The following is a 12626-nucleotide window of genomic DNA, read 5'->3' on the forward strand; positions in this document are numbered from 1 at the left end:
AAGGTTATGGCCACGTCTAAACATTATATTTCCACAAAAACAATTCACCCACTAACTTTCGTCTGGAGAAGTATATGAGCTTCCTCAATATCCATGAAAATAATATTTTACGAATTTCCGAAAGCCCTTAATATTAGAAAACAAAGTACGAGTTGGTTTAACTGTTAACGTCTGCCGTTATTATTTGTAACTATTGATTTATTGCTTCGGAAAGTAACATGTGCATACTTCCGTATTTTAACTGGCATTGTTAATAATCACCTATAGCTATGAAAGTGCGATATAATATTAGATAAAAGTTTAAATATGAAACATTTGAAAGTTACGCCATAAAGATTATTTATATTTTATGACGCCAATAAATGCACCGATAGGATGTTAAAACTTTTATACTCATAAAGTTATACCCCGATATCGATGCAATAATGAATCATAATCTTCGAATCGTGGAGTGCTTATAAAAAGTACTTTTACCTTTACCTCAAAGAAGTCCAGTGTTTTCTCGAAGAAAAAACGCGGTGCCTACGTGCTCCGTGTCTGGCATGGCGCAATCACCCCTCTCTAGAATATCAAGTAAAGCAATAGAGAACTTATTTGTATTTTGAACGAGAACAAGAAAGTAACTCAAGTATAAACGGAGGTTGTTTTTAAGAAAGCCTATCGATTGCCTTCACTTTATCGCTATCGCATCTTCAATTCCACAAAGTGTGTAGATAAGTGTTTGGTATGTTAACACTCAACTGAGAGCTGTTTAATTCACGCGCGTTGGTCATTACTCATCCGTTTACAGCCAACGCGCTTTTTTCTAACTACTCGAGGCAACGACTTTAGACCTTCGCCGTGGCCTTTCTAGATTAATTAATGGCCAGCAACAAGTACGCTGTATTGCCGGTAAAAATAAACATGTGTTTATCTGTAGCGCAGACGGCGCGTCGCGCTATACGTCTACCGTGACAAATTGAATAGTGAACACGTAGTTTAGTGGTTCATAGGCCCAGCTCAGTGCTCGAGTAGTCGAGTACGCCTTGATGCCCCCTAGCAAATCGCAGTACAATGACCCGGTTCCCGTGTCCCTACCGACTACCGTGTTACACGTATCAATATGTTGTATAGAAAGGAATTGTTCTGTAGGTGTAGGAAGTAGGTGTTGAGTAACCTAATGGAAATGATGTATGGGAGAGATTTTTATAAGCTTAGAGTGTATAAATAATTGTTTTAAAATAAATAAATAACAACACTGTTAGTTGTCATAATCAACCACATCTCCCATCACGGCCAAGGTGCAGCACTTTTTATGTTGTTTTATTTACTCTTTCGTGTATTTCATATTAAACAAATAAAAAAACTATACTTATGTATCATTGTATCACGGAATAGCATCTAAAGTGACCACTTTGCGAAGGTTCTCGCACTCGTGACTTAGCACTTACATTCCGTCACTATTATAAATACTCGTACTTACGAGTATGTGTTGCAGTCTTGCAAAATCTACAGCCGATAACGTATCGAGACTAAGTTCCACTCATGTTGTGAGTAATCACGCTGATGTTATCATTCGACGTTTCAAATAATAATTATAAAATATACGATACTTAAAACTTGATGTTCATGTTATTGGCAAAAACACAAATAAGTCGATTTTACTGCTGCTTGTCACGAATGCCGATGTACTTGGGAAGATGTTTATTTCTAAAAAGCTGACGCAAAACACCCAGCCTGGCATGAATAGGCGACTCGAGGCCGGCTGGAGGCCCCGTTCATGAGAACTATTCTTTATTCTGAACAGTCACTATACAATACGGCGATAGGTTTTGCTCATTGTTGCCCGTTTCACCATTTGATATTCTGATACCTAACTTTTTACCGCAACTAGGTACTTCTCGTCGGCTTTTATGTTGTTGAATGCCTTGTACTAGTAAACGTAGCCAGACAAGTAATTTTACGGACGTGAACGCAGTGAAGCCATAAACCTGTGTCGCAGCCGTGAACCTTGTCATATACGTAAGCTGTTGTTGTTGTAATTTCTTTACACAATACTTAATATATTACTTTACTCACTGTATGTCCGCTCATATTTATTTATAGCGATGTTCATTTAACTGTTATTCTGCCATAGAGACAGTGCTTGAATAAGCGACACTCGGAACAATAGCAATAAGCTCCCTCGAGATTGCGCCAGTGCAGCCGTGCCCAGGGGCCGGCGCACAATGAATGTCAGACCACAATGCCGCTGCAGTGGACTGATTACTGCGCACCAATCACTTCACCAACTTAGACACATTACTCATCTAGTTATATCTATTTGTTTCAGAACATGTGATATTTACTTGCCATGGAAGAGGAGAGCACAGCCTGTAGCGGCGAAGCCGCGCCGCCTACAGACACACAGTCCAATGACGAAGTTCCTAATCATGTCACAAAGCCTGAAGGCGAAAGCCTCACTTCTAGTGTTAAACATGTAGATATTAAAGACCAAAGTGAAAATATGAAAAGCAGTGACGAAAAAACAGAACAAGAAAATAAAAAAGAGGATGGTACTGTTATCATTGAAACAATCAATGAATGTGGCAAAAGTCTTGCACCCTTACTGAAGGAAACAACATTCTTGGAGCCCGAGCCAAGCGAACCAAATGATGATGCTAGATCTCTGGGTGACCTGGACAGCCTACCCGCTGGTGATGAACTAGTGCTGGGCGCCGCAGGTAGTGACAGCGGTGTGGAGGGCTGCGGCCGAGCCCTCAGCAGTGGCGGTGGATCCCGGTCGTGTGCTTCCAGTGTAGTGTCGTGCGGTTCCGGTTGTGGTTCTGAAAGTTCGTCCCTGGCCGGAGCGCCGCCGCGACCGCGACGTCGCGTCAATGTCAACGTTACTGAACCGAAGCGTAGTTCGCCTGTTGGCACGACAACCGCGCGACCTGTAACGGCACCCCGCGGCCCTAACCTAGCCACTCGTGAACGCGCCAGAAGTCGAGAGAAACCTACTCCACCTGAAAAACCTCGACCACTTACGCCAAAGCCACGCATTCGACCGACTGCTGATTTGCCCAATCTTGTTCGAGAAAGTCCTGCACTGCGCGCAAAACCCACCAAAACATCAACAGCCAGATGCCGGACGCCTAACTCCCCCAGTGAAGAAAAGAGATGGCCTTCAAATGGGCCGCGGCTTGCTACAGTGGTGGACGCTAACGCAACAAGAGCGGCGGCTGACAAGTATGCCACCTTACCGCGGAGGCGTCGGGAAGCGGACCCAGAGGGATCACCAAAACACGACAGCACTCCGCCATCGTCACGACGTCCCACCATCACACGCTCCGCTTCCTCACGCTCCACAATAAAGGCGCGAGTACGCATCTACGCTGAGAAAACGTCACAGACAGTGCTCAATGGAACAGACATTGAGTCAGCTCTGGCGGGGATTGTGCCAAATATAGAAAAGTGAGTAAGAAGATCATCCATAGAAAGTCAACTGCTTTGAAAACAATATTTACCCATGTCCGAAACATTCTGATTTTGATGCATTTTACTTAGCATTTAAACAAGAGTTGTTTGTGTCATAACTTTGTTTTTTTTTAATCAGAGTGGAAGTATCTCGCTGTCACCGCGGCGTGCAAGCCAGCGCTCGGGACGCGGAGGCAACGCGCCTTGCCAACGCATTAGCCGCAGCGGCTGAAGAACGAGAGAGGCGGCAGAGAGCCGAGGCTCAGCTGGCGGCGGAGCGAGCGGCGAGACTCGCAGCCATCGCCGAGCTGGACCGCAACTCACAGAGACTGCTCGACCTGGCTGGAGCTGGTAAGTCCTATGAGAATTAAACAAATGTGTGTGTGTGTGTGTGGAAGTGTCGCCACTGGTAATCTTGAATTTTGGTGGCACCGACCGGGTAATTTACATATACACTTTTATGCATCGAAATAATAAATGGGCCCAAAGACCTTAATCCATCGTCAAATATCAACTTTCATTAAAAACTTCAGAAATTCGATTATTTTTGTGTGGATCGGCCTTTTTTAATCCCACGGGTTTATTCTCGAACAACTTTGTACCTAAATGAACAGTCGTTTGGAGGCCTAACGGAGAACGCTGCTACAGAAATGTATTGTTTTGTATGTCATTGTAATGAAACTGGGTCGCATGTATTTATCAAACGAGAAACAATACGTATCACATTTCTTTGACTCTACAGAGCAGACGAATTTTGATTTATACTAGATCATAAATCATATTAAAGTTAGAATCTTAAGTCACTACACAGATCGCACATCCTAGCTCTGCAAGCAAAAAAAAAATAGAAACGCCAAATACATTTGGTAATAAAATGATTAAATTTCAATCTTCGATCAAGGCAATCCAAGTTTAAAATGTATGTTTTCGCAGATTACGTTTTTTTGCTATCATCAAGTTGTTCTCGAGTTTTCGTAATAACAAATTCTGGATAATTATACCCTTGTACTGGCATATAAGAATTATGGCTCTATAAATTGAATAAACGTTGCCATATCAACAGCTAAATAGTGGGCTGATGCCACCATTATTAAAGCCAGAAATAGATTTAAGTTGCGTGCGTGTTGAGCGAGATCCGACCTCATTCATTCAAATTCGTTCGGACGCTCGAATTTACGAACATATGATCCGCGCACATTTGTGACCTTATTGTAAAGGTCGGTTAGGTCAACACCTGAGTAAAAAAGTTTTTATTTTTATTAATTCCGGTTCAGCCGCCCAATTTGTATACAACCTTTGTATGTCATGGATATTGGTTTGCAGAAATGCGTTTAACTATTTTAACAGCTTTTTAATAGTTCTTTGTTTATTATAATTTGTCGAGCATTGGCTTTATTATAATAATCAGCAAATACATACTTAAGAGGGAAACCTTGGATTAATAAAAATCGTACTAGGACAAGCCGATAAACGAATTATCGAATTTGTTTGACTAGTATATAATTTATTATGATAATAAGACTGCACGGATACTCGATTGGTGTAAGTGTAAGATGGAAGTCATCTAACCAACCCTCGAAAGTTCGAAGACTTCGAACCCTGCGTAGAGCAAATGTTCGTGTGATCTGTTTTGAGTCTGGATATCTGTGTGCCTGTGACTTGAATGTTTATAACAACACAAAACGAGGATAAAAGGATTAAGATAAAGAACGCGGGTGTCCTTTATTAGAAAAAGAGCAAGTCTTGACTCTATACACTGATAGAATCCCGAGTGACCACTTGCTTTTTTTGGAAACGCGTGTCGAGATCACTACACTAACGGCCGCTTTCTATATTCGATCTCAATCCCTAATTTACGGATCGAGATTGACATTTGAATCCATTTCCAACTTTTAGTGTTTCTATAACCGATCCATGGATCGTTTTGTCGATCTTTTTCTTCAATCTATCTTTGGGAGGGCGGATCGAGATTTTAGATTGGTATTTGTATGAAAGTGACAGTTATGCGTTTTCTATAACCGATCTCTGGTTTTGACAAATCGATTTTTGACATTTTTGATCTATAATCGCGATCCCCATTTTTTTACGGATTGTACTGAGAAATCTCTGAAAATGGAAATATTTTCAAGTGATAGTGATAGCGATCTTGAAGTATTAGCTCAGCTATCGGACTGGGATAGTAGTGACAGCGACGACGAACAAAATCTGTCCTCAAAATTTGTAATTGTGATTGTGATGTATCGAGTGGCTGTTTTTTTTTCTGCACTTTACTTGTAAACGGGGGTCAAGGATTTAAGCTAAAGACCAGCGGACGCTTAAACTTTTTTCTTTCGGTATTATAGTTTTTGTGTACTAAGTACACTTTTACCAATATCTGTAATACTGGAATCAATAGATAACGATTATAATATTCTCGTTTTGATTTATTTATTTAAAACCATGAAGTTTCATTACAGGGTTTACCCTAATGCGACAACTTAGAACTTAAACTAAACAAAAATTGCAACACATTACATTATTAAAAACACATAAACACGTCAGTCTGATTTTGAAGAAGTTGGTGGTGTGGAGAGCTCTTGTAAGAGGTGCTTTGGCGAGCAAATTTGTTCTCGCTGTAGGTGCGGGCTTCGCCGCCGCCACACGAAGCGGTCCGGTACACACGCTCAAGCACTGCAATACTTCCGGGTGATTCTCCACTCCACGAAGCACCTTCACCAAGAAGACGACCAGTGCAAACTCCCGTCTCATATACAGTTGATCATTGCCAACCATGCTCAGAACAAACAGAGTGGGATCCATGAGTAGGTAGAACGGATACACCCCATACAGTTTCTTGTACAGATGGCGCGTGAACTTATTCTGAATGCGCTCGAATATTACCGCTGTATTCTATTCTATAGCTGAGACATCGGAAAAACAAACAACAAATAAACTTGCGATTTTAAAATATATTATGTTAATGTCAAACTGACTGACAACTTTTCGATTGACTGACGTTCCGTTGCTCATCAATAAACGATTATTGTCGTTTATGCTTTTTCTAATTTTCAGGTAGAATTATAGTATTTACCGCTACGACTTCCCAATCTTTTATTTTTGTATTTTGTGCAATTTCTAGTGATTATACATAAAATAGATAAGCTTTAAGAAAATAGCCACCATTTTACACATTAATAATCGCTGAAGTACTTTTTCGGCACATGCGTAAAACAAAACGTTTAGCAGGGCGATCTATCCGTTTTTTTTCGATAGATTTCGAGACGAGATCGATTAAAGAAATGCAGATTCAAGCTCAATCGAGGGATTGAGAAAAATCTGGATTGATCGGAATCTTAGATTCGGGATCGAATATAGAAAGCGGCCGTATGTGTGAGTAAAAAAATACCTTCAGCAAATAAGTTGCCCCTGTTCTAAAAATGTCCTATACCGTGCATTACTGTCATTCATATTTATATTCTCCTTTGTTTCGTAGGCGCGGGAGCTGGTGCGGACGGCTGCCTGCGTGCGCTGGAAGAACAACTGCGCTCCGCCGGCGAGCTGGCCGCGAAGCAGCGCGCGGAGATCGACGCGCTCAGGGAACAATGTAACAAGCTACATGTGGTTAGTATTGTTTTAGTATTTGTTTAACCTATCGCAGTAATAGAAAAGCGCGACAATGGGATTTAAGTATTAAAGGCAGATGTTTTTGAGGTACCGCCAGAAATGTATATCCGTGATTTAGCAAGTTTTTAATTTTGTTCAGAAGTTCTCAAACCTCAGTGTTAATTGACTTGTCAGCAACAGAATATTTTTTTCTGCTGCTGGCTCACCTAGATCATTATATTTTGTAACCACGTTAGATAGTATTCTAATACTTGACATTATTAGATTATTTCGACTTATCAACGAAGACTTTGTTTCGGTTTCCCAATGTTTTTAATCTGCACTAGACAGCTGACATATCAGATAAAACAAATACCCTATTCGAATGATTGTTTATTTTTTGTCTCTTCCAAATCCTTTGTTTACAACAGGCCCTCAAACTGAATTTTTAAAGATATTCTCCTGACAGAGGATTATAAGCCTTGTGCCGATTTAGAAACATTATAAAGATAAAGTTTACCTTTGTTCCTCAGGAGGCATGCAGCGCCCGCGAGTGCGCGCGCCTGGCGGAGGCTCGCCTGGGCGAGGCGGAGCGCGAGGCGGCCGAGATGCAGGACTTCCTGGCCGCAGAAACCGGCGCGCTCAGCGACTCCCTCAGGGACGCCGAGCTCGAGCTGGCCAGGGTCAATGCTGATCTCGACAGGAGGTAATTATAATTAATATAATAATGCAAAATAGCTCCAAGCATTGTACCTTGTGGTCCGATATGTTTTGTTATATTCTCAATAAAACTCAACAGACAGAACAATTACTATAATTTAAGAGCCCAACTTAAAAACATTGAAATTATCTAATCTCTACAACTAAATGTAACTGTGTCAGACGCGCCGAGTGCCGGCAGCTGGTCCGCATGTGCGAGCAGCGGCGCCAGGAGACGCTGGCGGCGGCGGCGCGCGGGCGCGGCGGCGGCGGCGCGCGCGCCCTCGCCGCGCTGGACGCGCTCGCCGCGCGCCTCGCCCGCCTCACGCGCGCCGTCCACCACGCCTACAGGCTGCCCAGCGACCTCGAGCCCACTGTCTACCATAACGACCTATACAGGTACCTTAGCAAGACATAGATATTTTATAGATTGTGATCATCATCTGCCATCTCGTCCGTAAGCAACTCAGTCTTCTCACAACCAAACGTACATAGATAATTGTATGGATAATTTTAAATACATAATAACATTTGTGCTCATCGCACAATTGTCAAACCAGCTAGAGTGAGCATCGAAACTCTCCATCAGTTCAGCTGTCACGATCACTTATCAAATTTCATTTAAACTTTCCCATATCATTTCACATCTCTGAGGTCTGCTTTTAATAATAACATATTGCCACCAGCCGCAGTGACAGCGGTGAGGCTCTATCGCCGGAAGAGGAGCAAGCTGGTGGCGGGTTGTTGGCCAACGTAGCGCGAGCGTTGCGCAACGCGGCCCCGCCCCCGGCCGCGACCACTGCGCAGGCGCAACGCGAGGATGATCGCTCGCACGTGTCGGACGAAAACGACAACTCAGCTGACTTACTTGACTCTGAGACTGAACCTTGTCTTGTTACTGATCCAGGTAGGTGTTAACTGTTGTAGTTCACTAATAACTTCATGCAAAAATTACGTATTTTTCTAAGAACCTATATATCTATTTATAATTCATGACAATCACAAAGACAGCATGACAGATAATTTTGATATTTTGCTACGTGTTTGCTGAGTTTCGTTTTTGTATACGTTTGTAAATTATACTTGTCGCGACAAGCCTAGGCCAGGATTTCCCGACAATACAAAAGAAAAATGTGTTGTTTACGTTCATATTGTTTATGTCAGAATGCGCCGAGGAATGGTGGTCTGGTGCGGAAGGCGCGGGCGCTTGGAGTGGCGACGAATTGTCGCCGGAAAGAGACTTCTATGCGGACGAGAAAGGTAAATTTTCCAACATTTTATTAATATCGGATGTCGCATTTGGTAGTGGGAATGATAATTTTGTTGTTGTTGTTGTGTTGAGGTTCATAATTGTTGTTTGTTTCCAGACGGTGAGTCAGCGTCGGTGTCGGAGCGCGAGTCGCTGCGCACGCTGTCGGCCGCCATCGCGCAGCGGCAGCGCTCGGAGGCGGAGGCGGAGGCGGCCGAGGCGGCGCTGGACGGCGAGCGCGGCGGCCTGCTGGCGCGCGCGCTGGCGCTGGACGCGCGTCTGTCGCGGCTGCTGCACGCGCTGCGACACGCCGCCGCGCTGGCCGCCGCGCGCGGGGACCCCGACTCCACCAGGCTCGCCGCCGCACTCAAGTCAGTACACTACAAGGCCCCGCCAATCTACACAGTAAACCATATAGCAAAAATATCCCCACAATTTTAAGCGAACACGAGAAATTGATAGGTTAATTTCTGTAGCTAGCTACTTACTACTTAGCGATAACTTTGTGACTTATCATTGCCCGGGCATATAAGTGTTCGAGCAAAACCATTTGGTATACAAACATCAACATTATATTTATTTATCCGAACCAATTCCCCGAAAAAAAACTTAACTTAATTATCCTTTGTAGCCACCAATCAACCCAAATCATCTCATCAACCCTCATCAAAACTCAGAATTCATTCATTATTAATCTCGCTATTTCCAGAGACAAAATTGACATTACGGAAAAGAATGTAGCTGACGTAGTAGTGAAAAAGCTAGCGGAATTAGATGCCAGTAAGAACATGATGGAGCAGTACCGCCAGTCAGTTGAAGTGAGTATTCGTACTTTTTGCTCTTCCATCCTCTTTGCAAATAATTAAAAAGTATAATGTTACATTAGCACTGTCCGTTACAATTTTATACAGTTCGTTTCCGTTTTCAAATTCAATTGTTTTTTTTTAAATTAAATTAGAATTCTATCCTCGTGTTAGATTAGTTTTGCTTTATTTTCTTAATAATAGTTGACGTGTATTACTTTTAGTATAATTTGGAGTATTTTAGTAACTAGATTTTTGTTAATAATAATTTTGTTCATGATTTTGACTAAGTAATTATATTTAGATACGATATTTACGTATAAAGAAACAGTTATTGGCAATAAATAAAATCGGTTATTTCCAAATAATTATTATCAGAGATCAGAAGTAATTATTTTTCTCGAATAAGGCATCAAAATAGCTATTATTACAAAGGTATTATTCTGTCTAATGTTCTAAACACCAACAATTTGAAATACGCGTCTAGATAATTTGTACTAGTTTTGTTAGTGCCGTTAACTGGTTTATATGAAACAGGTATTTACACCATTCAGGGCCTGCTTGGCGATCTCGAGTCAAGAATAAAGCGCCAAGGTTATACTTTAATACGTTACATTTTATAACGCTGCCTCATCACACGGCTTCTAGGTAGATGCACTGCGCGTCTTATGTTCTCTCCCTAAATTAATATATATATGTTGATATTAACACTTTTTTTGGTTGTAATTTTCTCCAAGCATCTGGCAACACTTACACGCCGTGCACAAGAACGGTAAATCAGAAAATCCGATCTATACAATAAATTAAATTCAACCTGTATGCTTATAGTTCTGTAAGTTATAAAGGCCAGTTTCTAAATGCTCAGAGTACCAATATAATTTCGTAAAGTCGTTTAAGTAACAACAAAAAGTAAATATTTAGACGTCGGATCAAGCTTTATAAACATGCAATAACGCTTTTATGCATCCATCAATGAATAAAAATGTATGCTATATACTAGAACAAAATAATAAATACGTACAGAAAGCATAACAAATTTATAAATAGCGACTCTTGCAGCGACGAAATAAAGTACAATTCAGCTCGCATTATGCCTAAGAGTTGTATAGACAGGATTTTCAGTAACCACACCGCGAAAAATTCAAAATTCCACCTGATTCGACATTTGAGAGAACGTAGTGACTCCATCCAACATAGCTTGCGTTGAAGCGCTAAACACAACTGTACATAATCACCAGCAGTGTATATATTTTTTGCTAGAGGTCGGTACATAAAATTGTAAATATTTAGGGGTCCTATTATGAAAATTCCTGTATGAAGACTTAATATGCGTCTTGAAAAAAAAACCTTAATTTTGTTGGGTGTAAAAAGGTTTAACTTTGTTGCCGAAACATCATTCGAAGTTCTTTCTGGTTTAATTGTGTGTAATGTTTTGTTTTAATTTATGGTTGTTATTACTTCTAGACGCTCAAGAAGCAATTGGCACAAGCCGGTGAAGAAGATGACTTAGAAAACATTGAGGAGGTATGCCATGTGGAGATATTTTTATACTTACTTTACCTTTGCGTTTTTGTACTATGAATATGATATTTGAATATTATTATATCATTTGAGTTTTCAAATGATACAGGGATGTAGATATTATTAGAAATGAGGCATGCAAATATTTAATTTAGATCATTTCGGTAAAGTCTTCAGTAAGCCAGTCCAAGAAATACCTACGACTAGTTAAACATTTATATTCCCATTTAAATTGATTGGTTTTTAAAATAAACCGCGACCCCAAAGTTTGTTACAATTCCTCTCAAGTTAGGTAGAAAATGTCGACAATAGCGTCCTCAAAAATAGAAATACATGTCAAACTGTTGATATATCTCACTTAGAAAGGGATAATTAAATTTGCTGGTGTGTCAGGAGCTGTCGGGCTGGTCGGAGAGCGAGCGGCTGTCGCTGTACGCGCACGTGGAGGGCGCGCTGTCGGCGCTGGGCGGCGCGGGCTGGGGCTGGGCGCGCCTGGCCGCGCCGCGCGCGCTGCTGCAGCGGCTGGCGCTGGCGCTGGCCGCGCCGCCGCCCGCCTGCCGCCCGCCGCCCGCCGCCGCGCCGCTGCAGACCACGGCCTAGCCGGGCCTGACGCTGCGATACACACATGTTGAACCCTATGCTACGCTATAACTAGATACCACACATCAATGGGGCTGTAACACCAATCAATGGAGAATATTTTTATTCACGCCATAGGTCTACGTACATAAGTACCGACTCAATCTGATCGTGTGTCTAGTGTAACATAAAGCTCAACGCTGTTAAATCTACTTAACTTTATAGTCCTAATATTTAAGGAAAGACCATCATTCAAGCTTCTCTCTTTTCGGTAATTTCTTGTGTCCATTGGGCAGTAATAGTATATTGAAAGTTTAAAGGGTGACTTATAGTTAGATTACGAAGCTTAACACATGAACAAATGGATCGTGAGATCCTAGATTATAATTAATATTGATAGGAAATGGAATGTTTATGAAATTATTTTACTGTGGAGCTTACATTTAACCCTCCGCGGAAACACGTCGCCCGTCCTCCGTAGTCTATGACTAAGTTAGGAATGACGTGCATAGAGAATATTGTAAAGCTAAGGAAAGAAAGTCTATTATTGATGTTCCGTAGTACGGTCTAGTCATGAAATCCTTCATGACAAAATAAGAAAGTAGGATAAATGTAATTGTTACGTGGAGTGTAGTGATCGTGTTCGATGGATCTCAATTCGCAAAATGTAGAGTGTAACAACGTGGCTTAAACGAGAATATGGTCCTAAGGCAGTTCAATGCTAGTCGCGCAAACTCAATGAACAAATCCATATTCTT

The 12626-nt window shown here is 41.6% G+C and overlaps 1 protein-coding gene and 1 long non-coding RNA gene across 2 annotated transcripts in view; both read left to right on the forward strand.

The window, feature by feature from the left end:
• LOC113508696 overlaps positions 1 to 9066 on the forward strand; it is a 44148-nt gene extending 35082 nt beyond the window's left edge. The window contains exons 2-9 of the mRNA XM_026891780.1: positions 2312 to 3432; positions 3575 to 3786; positions 6908 to 7035; positions 7551 to 7723; positions 7900 to 8115; positions 8403 to 8623; positions 8881 to 8976; positions 9059 to 9066. Of these exons, the coding sequence (XP_026747581.1) occupies positions 2333 to 3432; positions 3575 to 3786; positions 6908 to 7035; positions 7551 to 7723; positions 7900 to 8115; positions 8403 to 8623; positions 8881 to 8976; positions 9059 to 9066 (2154 nt within the window). The 5' untranslated portion in view covers positions 2312 to 2332. The remainder of the gene's footprint in view (positions 1 to 2311; positions 3433 to 3574; positions 3787 to 6907; positions 7036 to 7550; positions 7724 to 7899; positions 8116 to 8402; positions 8624 to 8880; positions 8977 to 9058) is intronic.
• A 170-nt stretch (positions 9067 to 9236) lies between these two features.
• Positions 9237 to 11778, forward strand: LOC113491747. Its single transcript, XR_003400448.1, has 4 exons — positions 9237 to 9336; positions 9675 to 9783; positions 11233 to 11292; positions 11683 to 11778. It is a non-coding gene; the product is annotated as an uncharacterized LOC113491747 (long non-coding RNA).
• The last annotated feature ends 848 nt before the right edge of the window (positions 11779 to 12626 follow it).

This window comes from Trichoplusia ni, chromosome 3 (genome assembly GCF_003590095.1).
Source record: "Trichoplusia ni isolate ovarian cell line Hi5 chromosome 3, tn1, whole genome shotgun sequence".
Lineage (NCBI taxonomy): Eukaryota > Metazoa > Arthropoda > Insecta > Lepidoptera > Noctuidae > Trichoplusia > Trichoplusia ni.